This window comes from Drosophila elegans, unplaced genomic scaffold (assembly GCF_018152505.1).
Source record: "Drosophila elegans isolate 14027-0461.03 unplaced genomic scaffold, ASM1815250v1 contig_397, whole genome shotgun sequence".
NCBI classification, from domain to species: Eukaryota; Metazoa; Arthropoda; class Insecta; order Diptera; family Drosophilidae; genus Drosophila; species Drosophila elegans.
In genome coordinates, this window is record NW_024545782.1 from 4,415,115 (window position 1) to 4,441,078 (window position 25,964).

The 25,964-nt window shown below is 38.7% G+C and overlaps 3 protein-coding genes across 3 annotated transcripts; 1 reads left to right on the forward strand and 2 right to left on the reverse strand.

The window, feature by feature from the left end:
* Nucleotides 1–594: 594 nt before the first annotated feature.
* On the reverse strand, nucleotides 595–2,494 carry LOC108135203. Its single transcript, XM_017255827.2, has one exon. The coding sequence runs from the start codon at nucleotides 2,423–2,425 to the stop codon at nucleotides 623–625; it is 1,803 nt and encodes a 600-aa protein (XP_017111316.1). The 5' UTR covers nucleotides 2,426–2,494; the 3' UTR covers nucleotides 595–622.
* A 2,499-nt stretch (nucleotides 2,495–4,993) lies between these two features.
* LOC108135208 lies at nucleotides 4,994–5,981 on the reverse strand. Its single transcript, XM_017255832.2, has one exon. It carries the CDS (start codon nucleotides 5,837–5,839, stop codon nucleotides 5,162–5,164), a length of 678 nt encoding a protein of 225 aa, XP_017111321.1. The 5' UTR covers nucleotides 5,840–5,981; the 3' UTR covers nucleotides 4,994–5,161.
* A 5,696-nt stretch (nucleotides 5,982–11,677) lies between these two features.
* On the forward strand, nucleotides 11,678–13,204 carry LOC108135197. The gene has a single exon (XM_017255819.2). The coding sequence runs from the start codon at nucleotides 11,687–11,689 to the stop codon at nucleotides 13,037–13,039; it is 1,353 nt and encodes a 450-aa protein (XP_017111308.1). The 5' UTR covers nucleotides 11,678–11,686; the 3' UTR covers nucleotides 13,040–13,204.
* Nucleotides 13,205–25,964: the final 12,760 nt, after the last annotated feature.

The following is a 25,964-nucleotide window of genomic DNA, read 5'->3' on the forward strand; positions in this document are numbered from 1 at the left end:
TGCAGATAGCTTTAAAACTGAGAGACTAGTTTGCATATAAACGGACGGACAGACGGACAGACGGACAGACGGACGGACAGACGGACGGACAGACGGACATGGCTAGATCGACTCTACTAGTGATGCTGATCAAGAATATATATACTTTATAGGGTCGGAAACGTCTCCTTCACTGCGTTGCAAACTTCTGACTGAAATTATAATACCCTCTGCAAGGGTATAAAAATTAAAATCGAAAAACGCTGTCATGGGAACAATCAAATAATTGAGCTGAAAATCATCAATGCTCCATTGTTTTTAAACATATACTTGTATAATTCAAAATTTCGATGCTATAAAGAATATTTAATATTTGCAAAAGCTGCAAGGTTATATAACCTTCTGCTTTCCGAACATTGCCTCTTTTCTTGTTTCTAAATGGAATAAGTTTAAAATAATTGGTATTCCCCGGCATAGAATTGTTTCGTGAGGCATAGTTGTAAAACACCAAATTGCATCACTGGAAATATTTAAAGTTCTATTCCATTCTTGTTTAAATTATTATTCATTTCAACACACCAGGTTCAGTTTCACCAAAGTAACGTGAATTTATTTCTTTTAAGCCCAACATCATCAAAACACCTTAAACGCAGAAGCAAAATATTTTGAAATCGGGGTCGCTGAGGCAGTGGGACTGGCCCAGATAATGGTTGATCCGACTGATGGGGCTGGTCAACAGAAGGACGTCCGACAGACGGACGGTGGCCTCGAATTCCCCGCCTCCGGGTTCCGTTCGCACCCTCAGCCGCAACTCGTAGACGAAGGAGTCCTCGCCAAAGTCCAGGAAGTGGGCCAGCAGGACCATTTTCAGCTTCAGCTGCCGGCACTGTCCGAGGGGCTTGATCAGCTTGTTGATGGACTCCACCAGGAAACGACTGCACCGAAGGACCAGACCGTCGTCCGTGGGCACTTCGGTGAGTTCGCGGCAGAAGCAAAAGAGGGAGGGGATGTGTGCCAAGTCGCAGGTCCTGTGACCTGGAACGCGGAGAAAGAGACTCACGCCGCGAGGCATCTTTTTGGGGGAAGACGACCACAGACTATTGTTGCGTACCTCTATGTGGCCATCCTGCAGCTGCTCCATACTAAGCACATCCCTCAGGGTGGCGTGCAGATCGTACGGAGTGATGAGGCTATGGGCGTTCTGCTCCAAGTTCTCCATGGCCAGGGGGTACTTCTCCTTCAGCCACTCGGGGTAAATGGCCACCAGCAGGGGCTGTGACTCCTCCCGCATGCCCTGAAAGCTCATGCGGTAGTTGCCGGCGCGCAGTCCGTGGTCGGACATCAGTAGAAGCAGGGTATTGTTCAGGATATCGGCGTCTAGCAGACTCTTCAGCAGCATCATATAGGACAGATCCAGGTGGCTGGCGTATTCGTAGTACTCCTCGACACCCTGCGATTGCCAGAAGAACGAGAAGAACGGACTTCGTTGCATATGAGGCACTAGTTTGCCAATATAATCCCACAGGACATCCTTGTAACTGCGTCCGGCAGTGCAGTGTATCATCTCCTTCAAGTCGATGCTATAGCGCGTGTGAGTATCCATCTCGGCCATCACAGGAGTTAAATCAAAGTCGGTGACTTGTCTGGGTAGTATGACATTGGCACTATCTTCGCCATAGGCAGTGCTGTAGCCGCCAGCATTGAAGTCCCGGAACAGCCAAGCTCCCTCATTCTGCTGCAGCTCTAGGCTACTCAGACCGCTCAAAAGTGGCACTATGTTGGCATGAGCATCCAGACCCACTCGACTGTAGCCGAAGAACTTGGTGTGCGGCAGACCTTCCAGAAAGCCCTTCACGAGGGGGAAGTAGCGCATGAAGTGCATGTGGGAAACTGAGTCGATGCCCAGCACCATCACAGACAATTTATCCGGACTTGTCAACGGTTTCGAATGCGGATCAGGCGGTGGCAAGAAGTAGTGAACATCATGATACTTGGTTTCATTCAATTTGGTGGAGCACTTGACTCGTACTATCTGCTTTCCCATACCGACTGTAACTTCTTTCCTCGCGCCATGTTTCAGATCGAAAAGCCCATCCGCCACATACTTGCTGGGCAGGAAATCCCCGTCAGTCTTTAGCCAATATCTGCACTGCAAGTCCTCTGGAGCTTCTTTGGCCACCAGAACGTTACTGCCACCTTTGGATATCGCAATCATCAACTGGGGCAAACGGCACCGCAGTTTGTTGATGGGCTCAATCGCCGTGAAGAATGGAGCTGGTCTTCGAGGTCCAGTCACATGGCATTCGGAGGTGTTGATAAAGACGATTTCTTCGGGGGGCACAACGATAGTCTTGGCTTCATACAACTCCGTTAGGGGCTGAAGGCCAAAGTATAGCATACAAAACACCCCGGTGAGGAGCATCAATACCCGCATTCGCAGAAACATCTTGCTAATGTTACCTATTGTTTGTCAACGTCTTGGCCTATATTGATTGTGAACAAATACGTTAAATATGCTCTAAATACATCAGTTCTACGGCCTACTGTTACGGCCGAAATAGAACAGTTAGGTAGAACTACTTTGTGAGCATAAAAGAGCTACGTAATTGTTTTAGTAGTTTCCAATTAAGTGGTATATCATTAAAACTATGCTGGTACTGAATAAATAATATCAAACAAAGCTGGTAACAATTGCAATTGTTTTTGAAATTTATTTTCATACCTGTACTCTATAAAAGAAATTAATTAAAACGACCAAAAATGATTAGGAAATTCAAAAATGAATAAGTAAAATAAAGAATAAATAAACTCAAATTTACTGGCAATTGTTGATCCCACATTTCGATAGCGCCAGTGCCAAAATAAAAAGGAGAAAATAAAATAAAGCCACTAATAAATAAGGAAATAACTAAATACCATTCCAAAATAATTTTTGCAATTGTTTTAAATAAATAATGAGCACAACTGTACTGTTAAACCTTTTCTGCTTGGCTTAGCCATGTAAATGTGTGCGTTTGTCCATTTAAATTATAAAATCTAATCACCTTTGTTTAAAATTTAATGAACGCAATAATTTTAGAGGATTTGCATTCACATTCTGCTGGGGGTGGAGTGAAAATTTGAGGGGAAATGTGTTCCGGGCGTTTGGGATAATTGGCGACAGCCGCCAAATGCGCCGTGGGGTGTAAAAAATGACCAGCAGAATTCATAAAAACTAAACAACATTTTTGAAAAAACAAATAAAACGGATTTGTATCTACCGACGTACTAACAAAACAAAAGCGATTATGGAAAGGCATAACAAAAGAGTTTTATTTCCCATTTTTATTTATCATCGTATGCAAATAGGCAGTTTACAAATACAAACGACCAAATATTTGAATGGTTTGCTTAAAAATCTAGCAATTTATTTAACAAATTATCCATTTTAGCGCTTAAATACATCCGACTTAAAAAAGGCTTACAAAATAAAACTGAAAAGTTCGATTCAGATTTAGAAAGTAGCTATATCATATATTTTTTACAAAATTTAAATACAGTTATACATTTTCAGAACAAAATGTTGGATTTCATTAATTGACTAAAACACACAAAACAATTTTTTAATTTGGGTTTTTTTTCTTTCGGTTACGACTAAACTATTGTTATGAACAAATATTTAAATATTAAAAACAATTTTTAAGTTTGTTTTTGGACACCAACTGATGCCAGTTAATAATTTATGACTTTACATCGACTTGCGATACCACAGTGGGACCTCCTAATTCCCATTCGATCGAATTGTCGCTCATTTTCATGTCTCGTGCAGTGGCAGACCTGATATTTTACATAACTATATGGGCGTTTTTGTACATGCAAATACCTATATAAATCCAATCCAATATAATTGCAGTGGACATGCCAAAGAGCACACCACGGAGTGCTCTTTTGGGAAAAGTGGGTGCTGGGGGCGGTTGGGGGATGGTGATGGTGATGGTGCGTTGACGTTGTCATCAAAATAAAAATTAATTATGCATTCTATGCGCTGCATTTGAATTGCTTTTGTTGTTTGTTACTGTCATTCGCATTTTGAGTGCGTTTGTTGTGGCGTCGTTGTAGTTTTTGTTGCTCTTGTAGCTGGTTATCTGGTTGGTGTTTTTGTTGTGCGGGATTAATGTGGCATTAAAGCACCGCGCATACTTTTTAGCATTTGGATCCGATAACTGCGGGGCAAATAAATTACAAATATAATAATTAAGCAGCATTATTTTTGACAAAACAAATGCACAAACACCGCCACATTGCAACTCACACCCGAAAACGCGAAAAATCGGGGGCGGCTATCTGGTGCAACATAGATGGCGCCACTCTGGGCGTGCTGCGCGTTGTTTCGCTGCACTAAAACGCATTTGTGCATAGGAATTAATTACGCATAATGACAATTTGATAAAATTGAAAAATTACATTTTATTTAAATTGATTTATTGTAATTAAAAATTCTATAATGGCACCCAGGGTCCGAGTTCGCGGTGCCTGCCAGAAATGCATTTGCGAACAATGCGAATTTAATTTTATCACCACTGACCATTGTTATTGGATGATTGTGTGCCCTTGATTAGGCCAACAAAAGTATTCAAATAATTAGCAAAAGTATTTCAAACGCAGTCGGGCATCTGACTTAAGTTGTATCCGCTGTGCGGGTAATTGGATTCGAACAAGTTTTGATGAGGTCCTGAATGAAGGTAACCATTTAATATTGTTTCACATTTATTTGTGCTTTAGAAAATAGCTGTCATTAAACGAAAAAGAATTAATTATTTGGCTTGCTCTGATAGTTGGATCAGAATAAACTATTCCAATTATAAAGCACACATTTATCTGATTTAATATTTTGCATTTGTTTGTGCCCCAAACATATAAAATAATATTTAGCCATTTCTTTTTGTATGACTTTTATTATTAATAAAAAGAATCTATCTTTTAAAACTCACATTTCACTGTTATAAAATATTAAATAATATTTTCTAAAAAGAAATACTTTTATATATATAGGTCCCTGGATCTGATTTTTTAATGTTTATTTTTTAAAATGTTGTACAACTTTTTATTTATTAATATTAAGATCCTTTTCTTCAAGTTCGCTTTGTCTTAGAAGTTTTTTTGCCAACACATACAGTATTGGAAAAGGAAAATAACAGAAAATCTAATAAAAATAGAACACATAGGATAGCTTTTCCTTGAACCATTGCACCAAGCTGACTTTTTTGTGTGTAATTTCCAGTTCTTCCTCAGACTGTCCCATCTCCAAATGATGTGAAGCTACCTCGTTGGAGTCGTCAACATCCTCTACTTCGATGGTTACGGTCATCGTACTTGTTGTGACATTATCATGGCGCATTTCATCGTCCTCAGAACAATGCTCCAGAGCTTCAATAAGGACATTTTCCGTCACGGGATTCTCTACCTTGACTTGCACCCGTATATCGCCGCCATATCCAATCTTTTGGCCATTATAACTCAGTGCTATTTGGCAGTCCACCATGCTGAAGTACTTCAGATACATTCGGTTTGTTTGGGTAAAGTTTTTTGCAACAATGTTACCGATATCGTGGAAGAATCGATATACAATATAAGCCCTGTCCAATTCATAATCGCTTACGCAGATCCAAAACGTGTTTTTGGGCTCCTGATTTTCTACCTTTTCAGATATTGCATCTTTGCCCTCTAAGGTAATCTGAGTATGATCTTTGGAGTCGGTCCTCCGTGACAGTCCGCCATCATGGGTGGATCCTGCACTGTATGTTGGTAGATAGTCATCATCTGAATGTTCTGATAACCAACGCACCCCAAACTCTTTGCTATAACCACGTGTTTCGTTCATTTCGTGTACTTCTGTTTATTAAATTTTGCTTGTTAAGGGCTTGCGGTTATTTAAATTGCTTAGACTGACAGTTTGTGAAGTGAAGACTTAACATTTTTTTTGGGTTTAGATACGAAAAGAAAGTTAACAAATGTACTAGGGACACAAAAATATTTTGCAAGTGAAATCTCTCAGATTATGTGATAATTGATGACTGATAAATTACAAAAAAAAAAATAATAAAAACCGAAGCTTTGTTTTTAGATGCCGCAAAAAGGTTGAACAGAAAAATATTATGCAAAATGTTTGCATATTCCTAACATAACCATTATATTATTAAAACAGGCTTCCAAAAGAACGACTTAAAGTAGACTTAAATATCAAAACACAAACATCTTAGTATAGAAAATCTGCTTCAATTGTCGGAGTAGAATATTTTATATATAGATGGAAAGCTATTATTATGGTCTTTAATTTGTCATTCTTAGGGGTATCATATTTAGTTAATGTAATGTACTGTAAAAATATATTTACACATTTTTAAGGAAATTTCTTCTATTCTGCGTTGCAAGGATTGGGACTGGAAAAGCTTTGATAGTGGTCACTATCGATGATGACCTGTGACATTATCGAAAATTGTTCAGCATTAGAAAAAAACAAACAACATATAATAAAAATAAATCCAAATCATTTTTCGTTTTTGATGCTGATTAGCAAAACAAAAAGTAATGAATTCATTTATTGATCGCCATGATCTGCAGGTCAACTGTCTCACAAAGTTTTCTTTTTAACTTTTTAACGTAACCCGCTTTAAACTTTTTGGAAGAAAAGAGTATCCTGAATGTAGAAAATTTCAGCAAGATCCCAGAAATATTCCATAATGCTGTCAAAATATTTTTAAAAAATACCATAAATATGCAGAACAAAAAACCAATTTATGTTTTGGTGCCATAGTGTCGATTGTGGGCTCAAACTAAATTGTTCGACCATCGACAGTATCGATAATGCTTTTAATTGTTTTACCAACCCCTGCTGGCATTGACCAAATGTAATGAATTTAAACAAAACCAAAAATAAATCGGTTCCCACTGATGGATATATCCTTCCCGAGTTTTATTTATGAGCATTTTATTTCGATTCCTGAGGAAATAGCAAATATGATTTAGGTTACCCTATGACCCCACTACACTCTCCATCCAACCGAAAATTTTTGGGCTACTCCGAGCCACAAGAACCGGCCAACATCAAACGGTTTTGCTTTATTTACGCATAATTTCGAACAATTTATGAGCTAGGTATTCGGGCTCTACATTCATAAATTTCAGAGCTCCAGAACACCGGGTGGGGATCCGAATCGCGAGGCGAGTTCAAAGCGTTTTCCAGGCCAGAGTCAATAAAATATTACAAATTAGCTGATATAAATACAAGTAATACTTGGAGGCGCCTATGTTTGTGGTGGTGCGTGAAGTGGTTGAGATGATGATGGTGGTGCTAATGGTGACTGTGGCTTTGGTGGCAGTGGTTGCCACCCACAACGAGCCACAAAAAGACCGACGCGGAAGTGTCTTTCACCTGGGCCCATTGTGTTTGCCATTAGCCGGATTGGAGATTAAAGGCGGCTGCTTCCGTGGGCCAGGTCAGCAGATCTTCAAACGGATAGTCGATGGCATTGGTGATTGGGTCTCATCATAATTCCAGCGATCGAATGAGTGCCTAATTTGTTTATTTGTTTGCGTTCAGCGGCGGCGGCATTCCTTTGAACCGATCGACTCTATCGAACTCGGGTGCGATCTGACGGATCAGCTACGAAGTCTGTAATGCTTCCCGGCCCACTTTCATAATCCACGGTGATTGCAACCGGGATATCCAAGGTGTTAATCATCCGCGAATCGCTAAGCACAATCTCGAACACAACCAGATCAAAGACCTATCTCTTTCTTGACCCAATAAAACAAAACGAGCTATTCGCTAACGAACTGTGATCCATCTCTTGGGCCCCAAGAACAATCCTCTAGAATGTTGCGTTGCCGTTTACACTTTCTTTATCAGCTCTTTGGCAGGTGTGATGTTATCAAAGTAAAAAACAGGCATGCATAATTAATAATTTACTCGGTAATAGCTTTTTGTAGCGGGAATCTTTTGAGAAAAACGATAAAAAAAGAGCTGGATTCGGCAATTCAAAGTGCTAATACCCAACAAACTTACCTAGTTTGTTCAGATCACTCCTTATCGGAAAGATTTTTGCAGTGTACTGCACTCCTCACTCAAAAATTTTCTTAAATAAAGAAACAAATTTTTTTTCTACATTAAAAAACAAATTTCTAAAATAAGGAAAATATTTTCTATAGTATTTTTATTGTTATTTTCTTTATTGTGTTATACATATTATAATCCCTGCCTAGGGTGTTAATGCCTTGGAACATCAAACATTGCGTAGCTATTTTAGACCCGGTTTCAAATCCCATACTAAGTATTTCTATGTTTATATAAGTTTGGAAATATTTAGTTTTTTCTTCTTATTTTTTACTGAGACTATTTATTTTTTACTTTTAGAGACTAGTTAGCAAAGTAATTTTTATGGCATACTTCGCTCTTTGAATTCTTATACGGGTTTTGTGCAAAAATGCGTCTACGAATCCGAAGGTTCAAATCCAGATTGAGCCCTGTTGGCCGAAAAAAGAAGTAAGTTTGTTTTTTCCTTTCCTTCCATAACATTAGAATTCATCGTACAGAGATATAAAAATAGGTACCAAAAAAAAGGTATTTTTTTAGAAACTCTTTTATAAATTATGAAAAATATTTTATATGTTTTAAAAAAGTTCGCCCTATATGTTGAAAACCTTCTTTCGGTAATATAGACAAATTCATCCATAAATCAAAATCGAAATTAAATTTTCATAATAATGATATGCTTGAAGAAAATTAATATACATCAGTATATACATCATACAACAAATTGTTACCAATAATTTAAATTACATTTAAGTACTCAATTCAAACGCATAATGCATTAACATTTTTTTCTGATTTTTTAGAAGTTTTTTTTATAATGATGAGTTAGAGCGGTAAGGGAAGCGTTTATTTTATTATTATTATTATTATTATTATTTTTTTTTTAGTATCAGACCTTTAATTATGTATATTAAGTGTAATAAGAACAATTACGTATATAATACTTAAATACATATTTTAATTTCGATTGTACAAAAATTGCATTGACCATTTCACGGTATTTAGTTTTAATTCATTCGGTTGTTTTGAAATCGCTCAGCAACACAACTAAAATGCTGTTTATATTTCTTATTGGAGGTATGGGCGGGGAAGGAGGTGTGTGTGGGGGTGGGGGAGGTGCCGTGGAGGTCGTGCGTCGACGCCTCTGCCAACGTCGCTGCTCGAATTGCCGGCAAATTTTGCACATGCAGCTCTGTTTACAAGTGTGGATGTGTGTGTGTGTGTTTGCTTTTGGATTTGTTTGTGTTGGAGAGCAGAGCGCGCGGCCCTCTCTCTCTTTCTCGGGCCTTACTTCTCTCAATTTGAAGCTCTCTCTTGCAGCGCTGCTTCCAATCAGAGAGAGAGAGAGAGAGAGAAAAAGACGCGGAGAGGGCTCTGCCAATTGGTCTTACGCTCTCTCATTTCCCCTGTGTGCAGAGACAGCTGCAGTTCCATTTCAACCGTTCCTGATTGCCCCGCTATTTCCCCTTAAACAGCGTTCGCCCTCTCTCGCTCTCAGAATCGACTTCCCCTTTCCCGAACAGCGGCGCATGGCTCTATCTCGCTCTTGCACCCAATGGAAGTGGGCTCGCTTAAGGTTTTGCTTCTTTTTCGCTCTTTATTTATTTCGCTTTTTACGCTTCTTTGTTTTTACCTTTCTGTGTGTGTTTGTGAGTGTTAATTGTTGTTGCTGCCAAGTAAAGTGCTCTGAAAACGGGCCGGGGGTGTTTTGTCATATTCCGTCTTGATTTCTTCAAGTTCACTTTTATGTTTCAGTTTCGCCCATTCTTCCATTGCTTTTTACCTTACTTTATTCTGCATAGGTCATTATATGGAGGGATCAAAACATGGCGATGGAGCAGTTTAGGAATCAAAAAGTAAATAGTTTACATATGTTCATATCTACATACATATATAAAGTGAGCAAAATAAGTTTAAGTACACTTTGCACTGAAACTCCATATAAAAAGGTTCGTTAACTTTTTTACTCACTGTATGTACCCTTGTAAGTTTAAGTCGTATATTTTACGTTTGTACATATTTACAAACAAACTAGGGGGTTCTGAAAAAGGTTAAATCAGAAAAGATTTATATGTATTCTAAGTTAATACGAAAAAGAAAACTATTTAATGTAACGTTTAAGGCGTTACTAAATTTTCTTTGAGATTTCAAACAAATAACTTATACGAAGCGTTTGCCACTTAGAACGCACGAACTGTAATACTGAAAACATTCCGCCAAAAAAGTGCTCAAAAAAATTATTATAACCATTTTTATTCGATACGAAAGTATTCAAATTTCATTGTTCTTCGAAAATAATTAGTTCCAATATTCTGAGGTCACGGAAGGTGAGTTTTGAGTCTGTATCTGGCTGTAGTTGCCATTTAATTTTGTATTTTTAATTTAGGCCTTTTATTCGGCTGCAGCTATAACAAGAAGAAGCAGAACAAGTGCCAATAACTGATATCCCACAATTTAAGTCAATATTACGAAATAATATAATACTAATTAAATTAAAGTACAATACTTTAAATGAAATTACTCAAAAGGGCCTAAAACAATAAAAATATAAATAATAATTAAATAATGTTTGTTACAAATGAGATGTGAGCCACTGTTTATATAAAGCAATTTCTTTACCCATCCAAAAAAAATAGTTTGGAGAGATTTATTAGAGGAGATTTGTGTGACCACCACGATAATAGCAGGTTTTGGCTTAGTTTGTCTACCTACACTGAAAAAAAGTTATGAAAAATAATTTTTAAAATTGCAAAACTTTTAAGAGAAAATTAATTACAAGCGTCTTGAAAGTGTCATAGATATCTATAAATCTATTTCATAGATATCTATAAAATTCGGAATTTGGAATGTTTAATTTAATGAATTCACCACATCACATTGAATGTCCTTTTATTGTCATGAATGTGGCAACGTGTCACAATTTTACAATATTCCTAAACTTGACAGATTTCATTGTCACTAAATTTTTGATACTTTAATTCTTGTAATTTGTCCTTTTACGGGTACCACTTAGCGATGGTTTTTCTGAAGAGCAGGGAGCTCACGAAGAGCATCTTCCTCTCGGGCAGGTGTCTTTACCAACTGCTGGCCTGTGCTTGCCGGAGTTCCCGGCGGATCCCGAATGTCGGCTACCTAAGCACCGTGAGCAATGTGGAGCAGTTCCTCCAGAGCAGTTCTTGGCTGGCGAGCAGTATTTTGTTCGTGGAGAAGATCCAGCCGATTTGGCCGGAAAATGGGGTTCAAATGGATAACGCGCCAAATAGGAATATTGTTCTCGAAATCGAGAAACATATATTGCGAATGGTCGACTTGATCGCCCAGTTTGTACGCCCCGTGTCGCCCCAACTCTTGCTTAAAATCCTAAATCCATTTGGGCATTCTTGGAACATGTGTCAGGAAGATGAAGACGAGGATTTCCCGGTGACCTGTACAGAGGTTAACGCCTTGCGGCCTTTCAAGCTGGGATCCCAAGACGACTAATTGGGTTGCTCTTAGCCCAGAAGATTGAAGAATTGAAGAATTTCATGAAAGGGCGAGTAGCTGAACACCCCAGACGCTAGCCACTTTTAAATTTCCCATGACAGTTGTACTTAAATTTGGAAAATATATATTTTTATCAAAAACGGAATCGCCACAATGCTTGGCCTAAGGAATGGCATCTTCGCGGGCAATCTTCTCGGCAGCGGCTCTTGCTTTCAGCGACTTGCGCCGTGTACTTGTCGCTCTTCGCAAAAGCCTACGCCGAGATACTCCGCGAAGAAACCATTCAAACCGCAATTGGCGAGCAGTTCAGGTTCAGAGGAGAATAGACGCCTGCTGGCGTTGATGGAGACGGGGTGTCGATGTCCTCACAGGTCGACCAAGGAGCGTTGGTTCTTCACCAACCGGCATATTATTCTGTCCCTAGCCAGTGTCCTGAATCGTCCGCCGGATTTGGTGAGCGACTTTCTGCACTCGCTAACCCTGCAGAACTTTTCTCAGATCCTAAAGCCCTCCGATCCTCCGGGGATTTTTTGCAAAGTACCCTATGTAAACTGTTGCACCTGCGAAAACTACATGAGCATTTTTGATTCTCATGGAAACGTCAGGAGCCGCTTTACCCCAGACTCGCTAGAGCTACTAATACGTCTTGTACAAACAGTGTTGAAACAGGATTCCCTTGGGGAAGCAAAACCAATTGACTTACGTTTTGGCGCCCAACATAGGGCAATTGAACGGGCTTCCAAAGCAAAGAGAGCTGGCATCGATCGCGACTCTATCGCTCGGCAAAATGGGAAAAGACGCTTGAGAGTCTCGGAGGCGAGGGCGTATGAAACCACAAGTCGTTTACACAGCGGACTGAAAGAGACCACAAACGGAGATCCGGGATACATTTTCGGGCTTAGATTTGAGCCAAACGACGTTGATGTCCCTATCCAAAGGCCAGAAAATTGGGCTCTGGAGGATGCCCAAACTTCTGAGCGAGTCCAGCGACTGGGCAATCTGCTTAGGCAGGTCAATGAGAAGACTTACCTGACGAGCGATGCGGGCAAACTAATAACTGCCATCAAAAACCTTGAATGGGATAGTCCCGCCAATAATAAAAAGCCCTCTACAACTGATAACGAAATTATTAGGCGAATATCGGATTCCTACTATGAAAGGGTCAAACCCTATGGTTCGAAAGCACACCTTAAGAAAAAGACAAAATCTTCAAAAATAAGTATCACAAAAGCTCATCACCCGACGTTAGGAATGCGAAAAAGCCGAATGCATAATGGAGAGCCGATTCCGCTTCTCCTGCACGAACCCTTCGACAGGACAAAGCCCTGGACCTGGATGCGCCGGCATCCGAACCAGATTCGGTTGAACGACTTGAATTACCTAATGCTGGAGAAAAAAAAACGCTCCTCGGTGCACACTGTGACCTCCACAAGTTCCAAGGCCTCGAAGATCCGACCGAAGATCGGCCAAAAGAAAATCAAGAGTCGATCTCGACATTTCATATAGACTTCCGTTTCGTCCGTGCAAACGCCTTTCTTTAATGAATATATGAAAAACGTATGAAATTCACATAGAGAATTCATACCTGTAGGTACACGAAATTCATAAATGGCAGACATTTTTGTAATAGTAAATAGAGATTAAAGAGTTAAATAAAATAATATCTACAAATTTGGCTTTTCGAAGAACATTTTTAATTTGTTGTTTAGACAAATAAACTCGTATTCAATAATCATATTTAATATTAACATTAAATATTTATTTCCCTGCTTATAGAACAATAGTTTGGTATTAAAATGGGTTTTATTTTAGCACTATAATATAGGAATTAATCTAAATTTTGTTATTTCTGAGAACAGCCATAAAGATTTTTTTATGTCTTTTGTAAGTAATGTAAGCGATTTAATTATGATGGGCCGACAATCTGTCGTATTTCATGCAAATATATAGATAACCTTAAACCACGTCAATTATAAAAAATCTCTCATTTCCCGAATTTTTGACATCAAGTGTTCTCATTTATAAAACATTGTGCAACTATGAGTAACAAATAAGAAAATACATTTTAAATGGCCAAACAGTTTTAGCTACATTCAAATTTAAGTTTTACACTTTTGGATAAGAGATAAAAACAAACATATTTAAGCAAGACATATTTGACTTTGGTGAAACATATTAAACATGTATTTTTTAAGTACACTTGCTAAATTTGATTAAAAAGAGAGTCTTAATACCACAGTTGGTTTTTTCCAAGTTTTCGCTCCCTGTTTTCAATTGCAATGCCAGAGCGGGGACCATTTTGCACCCATCTGGCTCTAAAACTCTTTCCCCAAGCGGTGGCATTGGAACTTAGCCTAATGCCACCGCAACTGTGCTGTTAAATCATTTTGATAATGACACCCGAGACACTGGGGCCTTCGCTGAAGAGTAGTTTGCCTTTGGGGGCGCTACGTAGAATTATTTTTAGACCGCCACGTCGCACCGTTTTGGTATATTTTCGTGATTTGAGTTTTATGACGTGTAGTAATTTGTTGGCTCGTTAAGTTTCTTAAATAGGCTGGGCGCAGAAGGGAAAAGATTCGACGCTATGCAACCCGTTGACTGCATATCAAAATGATCTTGCATTTCGCCTGGCTCTCTGGTCAATAAAATTCCAAAATTTTTTACGACCAGCAAAAGGGAAATCCAAACGAAATGTTTTTTATTGCACCAGAAACACTCAATAAAAGCGAATTATTAGTGTTGAATGGCTGTTCTTTCTTTTTCTTTGCTGGCCCGCGTTTCCAATTCTATTCCATATTTTTGGTCCGCCGTTTGTAAGCTTTTTTGCCCTTCATCCCTTTTTTTTTGGTTTAGGTGTAAATGCATTTTTATTACAGTTTTAAAGCCAACAACAGTTTATAGTTGGGCTTTCTTTTTCCCCCGAAATTGTGTACTTCTATTTGTGTGGCTGTGTTGTGAGCCCTTAGCTTTTTTGTGGAGGTGGCTATTTTAAATGGTGATCTGTTGTTTATGGAACATACGTATTTATTATGGCTTTTATATTTCGAGAATTACAAGACTTGATTAATTGTTTTAATGGGCTATGTGAGAATGTATGTGCTTCAAGCCTGTATAATATTTCATAAACAAGTTGGAATTAATAGTTCTATTATGAAAAGGTGAACTCAAGTCTAAAATAAAAATTAATATTTACTTTATATTTACTTTATATATATTTTATATTTTTATATACTCTTAGACTAAAAGGGAATATTGTATTTATTATGTATTCGTTACTTCTTTTTATTTGTTTATTATTATAAAGTTTTTATCCCATCGCTACAAGTTTTAAAACTTATAAATTAGTACGCTAGTCACAAAGTGTTACAAAATATAAGAAAATGCTTATTGCTATTAAAAAGGACTAATACTGAGATATTTAGTAAATATTTGATTTAAATAGAGTTAGTTATAAGGTTTGCGGATACTTTTCATTTAAACTACGAGGCGCTGCTAATATTCTTAGGGTAATTTGGAAGCTGATTTCACGATCGAATATCATTGTCTTTCGAAATTAAGAGATCTGGGTCTTAAATAAAAGAAAAATCACGCCCACTTTAACGCCCACAAAGCGCAAAAGTATTTTATATCACTCTGAGAGATGATAATTGTAAATTATCCGGTAGATGGCGCCACCTTAATGCGATTATTTATTTTGGAATTGGCTAGCTAACCAATCATACCATATCTTATTGGAAACGCATCTGAACTGGGAAACTGCAACTACTCGTAAACAATTTCCTCTTTCAGTGAAAAAGAAGAGTATAACCCGCGATGAGCAAACATTCCTCACTCTGCGGACGGCAATGTGAACGAGTATGTCGCCTGTCAGACAGTGACATCATAATAGTGTCATTGTCATCAGACCTATTGCATTGGGGTTACGGCTCAACTTCCAAATTGTCAAAAAAGAGCGTCGCAAACGAGGCGAATATGCCAGTGCCATAAATCAAAAAAAGCGCCACATGACGAGCTAAACCAACAAAAACAATTAGAAATAAGCGCAAAAACTAAACGGAACCGGAGGATGTGTGTGTGGATGTGCGCTATGTGCTCCATATGCCGGGCATAAATAAACAATGCAGGCCAGGACCAAGCCAACAAGGACAACAACGGCAACGGCAACGACAACGACAACATTTCATCAACGCAAACGAGCGAAACGTTTATCAACTGCTCAAATGGCCATTAAACGTGTGTGTGTCCCGACATCAACGCCCCAAAGCGGCAGTGGAAAGTGGGAAGCCAGGACTATCTGCCAGGACATTCATCAAACGATAAATTGAGTGAATGACTTCATGATGGCGATGCAAAAGGGGCGCACTTCCTCACTTCCGGTCACTCACACACAGACTCACACTCACGGACAATTGGCCATGTTGCAGTTGTTGGCCCGGAGGCGGTGCGTTTGCCACGCCCCCTCGCACCAGGACGAAAGGCTGGAAGATGAAAAGGCCAGAGAAAAACCCATTTTGAGCGACTGTCTGCCTTAAATTGCCATCACATCCTGTTGGAGGACAACGGCTGGCCAATTGTTTCTCTGATTGGTATTCATCCATGGACTGACCAGTTGGTGCAGCCGTCAGGACCTGTTATCCTTTCGGCTCCCGTTTTTGGCCGATTTTCGCCTGCACTCTTGTCTTCGTCCTTAGGCCACATCCATCATTCGGCGCCCGACGTGACGTTAGTGTTTTAATGGACTCCACTTGTCTGCCTTGATCACAGGACCCAGGACCAGGACTCCGGATCCAAGTCCAGTCCCGTCCCACATCCTTTGACTGCATTGTTTGTCTACGTGTTGGCAGCTGAGTCGGAGTCTGTCAGCCGGAATGAGAGGTTTTTTATTGCAGTCCAGCTCGGAGTCATTTGCATCTTTATTTGACTCAGAGGCGTGTTTGTCTTTCGTCCTTGCTCTTGATTTGGAGTACACTTAAAGAACGCGGCGATAAAGCTTGCAAAACAACTGCGGGGAAGTTTAAAGGAAAAAGTGGTTATATACTTGCACTAAATGTAAGCCTTGTTAAGGACTTGTTAATGAATTAGCCCAAACTACTAACATAAATATGGTGCTTTATCATGTGACCTTAAAAAAATCTTCTTATTAAATTATATAAAAAAATGTAGAAATTAAATCTTTATTTTAAATTACTTGAAAATTGTCAAGCTAATTTATTTATTGCTGTTACGTATTAAGCCTAGTAGCTTCTTACTTGAATCGACATTTGTATCCAAATTTTATTTAACAAATTACATATTTTGTAACACTTTAGAAAGAAGATCCATAGTCTAAGTTTAAAAGGAGGGTTTTCGGAGCATGAAAATGGATACTGAAGTAATCGATTTTTTAACTTATAACAATACAACTCTGTTTGTGAAGGGTAGGCTCTACGAGTAGTTAATGTAGGTTTTTATTGGATGGTTTATAATAGAAAATATATTAAATGGCTTCGCTTAGCTCCTGCTTAGCGTACACCAATTACCACTTGCAGGAGTACGACTTTAACAACACTCTATTCGGTCAGAAGTTGTTCCAGATGGATAATGAAGACTGTCGTAGGAAGTGAACCCGATTGAGTGGCAAAGTCTGTTTACACAAGTCGCAAATACATTCCCAGATTTGTCAGCCAGGACTACCAGTGATCGTGGCAGAAACGGAAATATTGGCAACAAAGATGCACATTTAATGAGCTTACAATGCCCGGAGCGATTGAAGGCGATTCCATCATATTGGCGGCTTATGTCAGACGACTTCCTGACATTAATCGTGGCGACGGCTGCTGACCGATTTTAATCGCTGCTAATATTAACTAATTGGCATACTTAGTCGGCGATGAGAGCGACAGTGTGCGGTAGTGCGCCTCACAAGCTCTCCATCAAGATGCGACACGGCCTGAAATTATCTAATGAATTTTCACTTAATCCGAATCAAAAGTGGCGATCAAGATGCGGCATCCGTTTGCATCTGTTGGCGTCGTCAGCCAAAAGAAAACTCTTGCCTTGTGTGTTGTGCTATGCTGTGTTGTGTTGTGTTGTGTTGTGTCGTTGGTTGTGTCGTTGGTTGTCATAATCCGATCAGCAGGCGAATCCGAGGCCCAAGGCCCCAGAGGAACCCCTCCCATGGAGCAGGGACAAGCAGAGGGGACGGGGATGGGGATGGGGACGTGGATGGGGATGGGGACGGCAGTCTGTGCTGGCACCCAAGATATGATCTGCGAGGTCGTCAGCACGGTCTCGATCTCGGTGCCCCTGCTTTCCCTGCTTTCCCTGCTTTTCCTCCATGCTGACTCGGTGAGTATTCGCGTTGATTTTCATTTCACTCTGGCTAATAATTCGCCTGACAAATATTCAGGCATAATTAGAGATTAATTGTTCTATTCATAATTGGTCTTGGCTTGATATTTTTGGACATTTGGCAGGAAGGCGAAAATTACATCAACGTGGGCTTCTCTGGCTGTCACAGTTGCTAAATGGCAGAAAGTGACAAGAGGTGGGGATGGGACCCAGAATGACAGCAACAGTTGCCCATGCGGAATCGAATTTGAATATGACGAGTGGCTAGAATAGATTCTCAGCTAAGTGCAAAAGATTGTAAAAAATCGATTTGCATTTCAACACATTCTTCCCTCACCCCAAGTATCAAACAAATTCTTATTTGATAGCTTTCTATCAAATATACATACCATAATAGAACTTCAAGAAGACAAAAAAAATGTTATAGTTTCAGCAATAATATTATATATTACCTTTTAAAATATATAAAGTTATATTTTATGTGATATTTAAGAATTGGGGAACAAATTTTGAAAACAAGAGAAAAGCATAAAACAAAATGAATTTTATTTAATGAATCTATTTTTGAAACCTAGCAAATAATTAAAAGAAAAACATAAAATTCTACAAGCTTTAAAGTTATTTTAAGAATTCAAACAGTTTGTCTAAAATCAATTTGATTAGTTTTCATACAAAATTGTATTTTTTTTGTTGTTATTTACCTGCTCCAGTAAATTCTGGAAATGTATACACCAGATCCATTGTTCTATGAAAAAGTAAAAATGCTCCAAATTATCTTATGCATCGCATCTATAACATTTGTTAAACCTTCCTCAAATAATATTTGACAGGATATACTTGTGCTTCTTGCCAATTTTCTTGTATTTCTCTCGTTTCAGCTTGTGTAATTTGTGTTATTTGCCCATAAAGTTGATGGCTGGCTCGTTTGTTTGACATTCCGCAGGACATGACCGAAACGGAGGACTCGCAAAGTGAAAGCAGTAGCATATTTTATTTCTCCTAATGATAGCGCGCGCAGAATGTCTCCAAGGACCAGGGACCAGAGCCAAAACAGAAGCAGAAATGCCAAAGTGGCCAGGCGAAAGAAGGAGCACATAAAATGTGAAATTTATGTTCTGGCTTTCCTTTGTTTTTACTCAAATCGCACATAGATTATACAGAATTATGACGAGCGCGTGTCTGTCCATCGAGCAGGACAATGGACGACGAATGTCGCCCGCTCGAATCGACTTTCTTGCTGTCGTTATCGTTGTCCTGCGCAAATAGTTTTCATAAATTAATTTTATTTCGCCTGCGGAGCCTTGGACAAAGGTCCTGCGACCGATTTCCAGACAGTTACATATTTCTTCCCTAATTGTGCTAGAGTTTTGTTTCGTCTTCTTGGCAAAAATTGACGTAAATTAGAGCACTTTGCGTCGATTTGCAACGATTTGGGGTACGAAACTTGTATCGCAAATCCATAAATATTTATATTTATGGTTTGGGGAATGTTATAAATGGTTGCAAAAGTTTGCTGTACACACCAAATTGCGGATTGGAAATGGTCTGCATAGCGATCACGTTCTATCTATCTCTGGGTCCACAATTCTGGATACGTCAGCAAGTTTCGGTTGACTAATGGGAAATTCTGATTTTTTTTTTGTCTGTTTGAAAAATATTAAAGACGATAAAAATAATTTCACTTGATATAATACAAAAATAATACAAGTTATCCACAAATATCAGAATTTTGCAGAGCAAAGTCCCTAGTATTTTATTTAAATACATCTCTTAACTCTGTTGAACCTTGTATCTCAATCAGTTTACAATTTAAAATCTAGAAAAATAAATAGTATATAGCCAAAAGTATACCCGCCTGAATATGTTGACAACCCAAGTTCGTGTTTTGTTGCCAATTCAGTTTGTTTTCTGCGAGTACAAACAAATCCACAGAAAGTGTTTCGTTTAAATCCGCAACTGAAATCGTAAAAATGAATTTTTAATGCCTGACATGGCGGCAGGGTAAACCGGGGCGATAGAAGGGAATAGATGAAGAGACATCCCACAGAAGCGGACAGTGGATAGTGAATAGTGAAAGGCGGAAGGCGGAAGGACCCGGCAGCTATTTGGCTTGGACCGGCCAACCATCATTTCAAAATAACGTATCGTAAATTTTCAAGTTAACATCAAAATTGTGAAAATTATGTACAGTTCCCAGGAACAGCCGAACAGACACGAGGGCAGACCGAGAACATTCATAACCAAATTTATTGCAAATAAGAAAAATGTCCGCCAACGAAAGACGGACGGAGACGGAACCAGAGTGAGGGAGCTAGAGGGGGTTGGTGGGAAAACCAACAGATAGACAGGAATGTGAGCGGGCTGAGTGGAAAACTTCAGGCTAGGAGAAGGACATGGCAGGCGAGCTGTGAACGTAGTAAAAGTGGCCACAGGACAACAACAAGGATTGCGCCAGAGCTCTGGAGTTTGCCCACCCATGTCCCACAGACCTAACCCTCCCCATCTGCGGTCAGCAGAAAATGTAGAAAAATAGATGAGAAGCAAAGCATAAAAAACATAAATTCCACACACACAGAAAGCAGACACACACACAGGAAAAACAACAAGAGCAAAAAATGATGAAAGACAAACATGCGCCACAAGGATAATGGACAGCGGCAGCGAGCGAGATGGAAAATCGGGGACACTTTTGTGGGTGTTGTGCGCACACAAAACTTTTCCTCGACCAAGGTTGACGGGGGGTGGCAGTTTTCCGAGCATGGGAGTTGGGAGGAAGGAGGAAGGGTCATCGGGTGGCTTCCATCAAAACAAACAACGGGGCCAAGCACTTGACGAGCGCCGACTATTCGAGTATTCGAGCATCCGAGGAGCCTAGGGACATCCACACCACCGGGTTGACCCGAACCGAAAAGTGTTGGAATGTTTCGCTAGTTGAGCTGAGTTGGCTGGGGGCTTTCCAAAGTGGGGTGGGTTGCTGGAATTGGCATCTGGAATTACTCAGGCTAATAGAATATTTACATCTATCAAGAATATACAAGTAATATTTAAACAAATTAAGTTTTATCCTAGAGAGAATTAAACGTGTTTTATATTGGAATACGATGTTTATTTAGTTTGTTTATCTAAAATAAAGTTTAATGATAAATTCTATATTTGGTACTATAATCGTTTTAACGTGCCCCTCTGGCTTGTAATGCACTGTTTGATATGATTTGTCTAAAAACAAAAATATTTTGATCTACAGTCTGTCTATGAAATTTAAAAAAACCATAATATATTCATAAAAAAAAAACCGAATTGTACTTAAGAATTAAATTTACTGAAATAAATTTGTTCAAACTGATTAGTACTTGTAATATTTTGTTTACTTAAATTATTTGTTTATTTTAATATTAAGTCCTTACTTACATGCTTTATTAAGGAGTAACTATTTTAAAACATGAACAGGCCCAGCCAAATCGATTTTTTACAAATATTTTAAAACTTTCTAGTTTATATCTCTTTAATTAACATTACATCAAAATAAACCCAGATGAAATGTCAAATTAAAAACGAAACCCCTTCAGCAAATGGGGTTTCCACCCTCTTAAGTAGCCTTTATTCAAAAGGGTGGGAAGGATGTGAAGTGGTAAACAATGAAGTGTCGCCTGTAATTACACGTGCCACGCCCACTCATATGACAAAACAAAAAAGGAAGGGCCGAAAATGAAAAGTCCTCGATGTGACAAACAACGGAATTGCTGTTTTTGAACCAAAAAAATTTCAAATTTGTGCAGACTTTTCAGCTGTGTCAAAAAATTGTCAGCACAGAGTAAATGGAAGGCCTAACTGCCCTTCCAAACACCACCACCACTCTCCATTCCACCCTCCCCTTTTCTCACCCTCCGGTTACACATTCAAATATGTCATAGTAAATATGAGCAACATTCTGCTGCAAAAATTTGACACTTGATATTTTGAAAATTGTCTGCCAGCAAACAGAACAAAAATAAAAATCGACCGAAATGGAAATGGCTTTTGAATTTGAAGAGCATTGCCATCAAAACATTCTACGAATGGCAAACATTTTCGATTTATTTCTAATTAGAGACAACTTTTTGTTGAACGTTCTCGTCGTTGTTGTAGCCGGTTTCGATTTTGGTCGCTTTGCCTAATGAGTTTCAACATTTGCTCGCAGCTGAAATTATTTGACAGTTGTCAGTTTGACAGTTTCTGGCAAAAATTTGAATAGGATGTGCTGAAATAGAAAAGCTTAATCGAAGTTGAAATACTCTTTAACAGGATGTAGTTTTGTTAAGCTTCCATAAAACTTTAAAGCCGCTTTTAGAAAATATTTTATTTATATATGATTTTAAAAAAAACCTATGGATAAAAGAAGAGATTAATTTTCAAGTACTCCGTCCACTGAAAAAATCTAGGTACATTTAATAAGTCATAAAGACCAAACATTAAGTGGAAAAAATTAAAATTAGGGTTAAAGCCAGTGGCAGTGGGAACTACAAAATATCTTAGATTACATCTTAAAATAAGGTGGTTATTACCAAGCGCTTAAATTATAGCTATATTGATGGCCAAGCTAGCTCTATGTATTGTTAAAGATATCAAGTAATCGAAGAACAAAGAACTAATGCTACTGTAAGAAAAGCCCCCACAATCTCAAACGCTTAAACCATAAATTCACTTAACATTATTGAATATTGGTGCATAATATAAGAAATAGCTCCGCTGCTTTAAATACCAGAAGTCGATTACATTTTAAAAAATGATCAATTATGTTTCTTAGTCTGTCACTACTTGGTTCTAAAGATATAAGCACTTTCATTAAGGAATATATTATTATAACATTAGCATAATAAGGCAAAACTTATAATATATAATATCAGTAATAATTATCTTAGGTAATAAAAAAAAAATATAAGCTATCAAATAAAATATACCAAACCAATTACTCAGCATTTATAAAACACGAATGTAACATTTTCTTTAATTCAGCGAATATTTAGTCTTTTCGATGAGTTGAGATCTTTTTGACAAAAGCGCCGAAAATCCCATTAAACATGTTGTACCCCATTAAGAGAATTCATTTAGCCAAATTAATTAACTTGTTGTTCTTAGCGACAACAATTACGAGAGAGTGAAAAGAACGCTTCCATCATCATAAAATATTTGCCGATGAGGCGTGAAAATTAATAAAAATTAAAAAAAAAACGTATGCGACACTGGAATATATGTATAAATGGAAAGCATTTCGGATAGCTTCTTGCTGGTTTTTTTTTCGACTGAGCTGCTATTAAATCATAATAAAAAATGATAATTGCGATTTTCACCCGACAAGCCGTAAATTAATGCCACGCATGCGAGTGAGACAAGTGTAAGTCGTGATTCAAATTGACGTGTCAGCAATTAACATAACTCTCGGTCATGAAAGAAGAGGCGTTCGAAATGCCCAAGAAGAGTCCGCGGCCCACGCATTTGAATTTCCGCATTTCGGGTTCGGGTTCGAGTTCGGGACCAACGGCATTCGTCAATATCTCTGTCCGCGCCTTCATAAATCGGATCCAGTCACGGGCACAGTCACAGGCAGTGGCAGTGGCATCCAGCAGCTGCATCATCACATTCTGGCCCGATTCCTCTGGTCAAACGGTTCGAAGACATTTTCCGTTGACACCGCGGATTTGCTGTCCCCCAGTCCCCCCTCAACCCCAACCATCATCCTTCGGGCGATGCGTGGGTTGCCTTAGCTTTCTTCTCTGTTGTGAAAGATCTTCGCTAAGGAGGAAAATATTTGGAAGATAAATAAACTAATAAATCATTATGTTAAATTGGCATAATATTTATTTTAGTGCCTTGATTTTTCAGCGCGCCTCTCCGAAATTCAAATAGAATGGTAACATGTGTTATGCGGCAAATGCTCTTGGCATGTTCGACTGTCAGTCCGTTCAAAGTTTACACGAGCCTTGTTGGATGGACAGCTGACTGTGGTGGATCTCGTGGGATTGTTAAGAACAATATAAAAACGTTTAGATTTGGGTGAAAAAAAAATACTTTGGGCTTTAATAAGTCCAACTTTTAATGAACTATTACAAAAATATTTTCAAAGATTAAGGCGAGACAATGCCTTTGATTCTATGAAAACTTACTGATTTGTATAAAAAATACAAAAAATGTTTTATACAAATCCGTTGTATGCTTTAAGTAGTTCTATATACAAATTGTACTCTGTTTGTATGTGTTATGTATTTTTGGTTAATAACGCTTTCTGTGCTTTAACTAGACAAATATAAGGTAATAACATTTTGTATATTATTTATATAATTTTATACTTATTTGTGTAACTTTTGAAAGTTATTTATTAAATTTTATTTATTTTTATTAGAATTGTTGGGAAGACATTCTATCAATTTTATATTATTATTCGCACAATTAATATCGACATACTGTTTATACCTCAGATCAAACAATTATTTCAAAAGTAAATATTAAAATAAGGAACAAAACACAACATTAAGTTAATGCACATGGCGCCATGGCATTAATCGACCGACTATAGCGACGACTAAACTGTCATAGGAGCATTTCGGGCCAAATTATACAAATCATTATGACTTGTATTCATAAATGTGGAATATAATAAAATTCGAAATTGAGCATCACGGCTGATTCTCAATTCTGCTGGTAAGTAAAAGTGTTCTCTTGTGCGGAATTTTCTTATAACATTTTTTTTTGAGTTTTTTACTATAAGTTTAAATGTCTAAATTCTTGAGAACCTCCGCGACTCTGTCGTTTTCTCCAATTTTGATCGTTTGCGATTCAATGCCCAGAATGATCTTCCCCATTCAGCGGAGCAGTGATATGTGACTGAAAAAACTTCGGTTTTTATGTGCTAAATTCTGCATGTGGAAATGCCAAATTTAATGTTATACTTCAATAAAAACTTCTTGAAGGCAGACGGCGGCCAGTTTGGGCCAACGGCAACATGTTGCAGGGACCGCAGCAGGCATGTGTATGTGCACTCGTATATTTGTGCAACGTCCGCATTCCTGCATCGAACATTAATTTACAAAATATTAACAACATGAAACAGCAACAAGATGCAACAACAGCGCCAACTTTTTATTAATTGCAACCGAGCGACAAAAAACATTCGCAGCAAATAAAGTTGCCGTTGCCCAAGGAGCCGTGCAACTTGCAACTGCAGCAGCAGCAGCAGAAGCAGAAGCAGCAACATGGCTGTGAGAGGTGGGGTCCAGGGAACACATGCTAATTTTTCCACAGTCAGTGACAAGTGCTTGTCAACTAGAAAGGCGAGTTCCCAACGATCTGGGGGATAGCTGGGAAACGAGGGAGCGCCGCTGTCGCCGAGTGGGCCAATAAATAACAAGTGAAAAACAAATGGAAAATATTAAAAACTGACGGATGCCTGCGTTTGTCTGTGTCGCGTGTTTGTTGGCTGCAGGGGGGTCAGGGGCTGGGGGAGTGGGGGAGTGGGGCTGCAACGGAGGGGTGGGCAGTGGGGGGTGGCTGGGCAAGGGCGAGGCGTTAAACAAAAGCGAACGAACGACCAGGCCAGGCCAAAGACAAATGAGAACAAGCTGTGCGCCTCAATGGAGGTACAGTGGAGCTGGAACTCCCGAAAGCTCTTAAAAATACAAAAAGAACTCAACCGGGGTATAATATTGCTTTCATGATTAACATTTTTCTGTACCATCATGATGATAAATGCCGAAGACCATAAGGTAGGCACAGCTGACAATACGGGAAAGTTATCAGTTAAAGTAATAATAAAAATCCTGGAGTCAATGGTCTAAGCTATATCTCTAAATCTTAATATTGTACTAACTTTTCACTTGGAACATTTTAAACGAACACATAAATGTTCATGCTGAGTATCAACTACCCAACTACTTATCACTTGAAGTTCCCGAGGCCTCGACGTCCGCGATGTTCATACGGACGGACTGACAGTCAAACGGACTGGGCTACTTCAACATAGCTGATGCTGTTGATAAAGATTATGTATTCATTCTATGGTTGGGACATATGGTTATATTTGTTAAAATATATTCAAAACCGACCGATCTTCTGCAAGCCAAAGTTT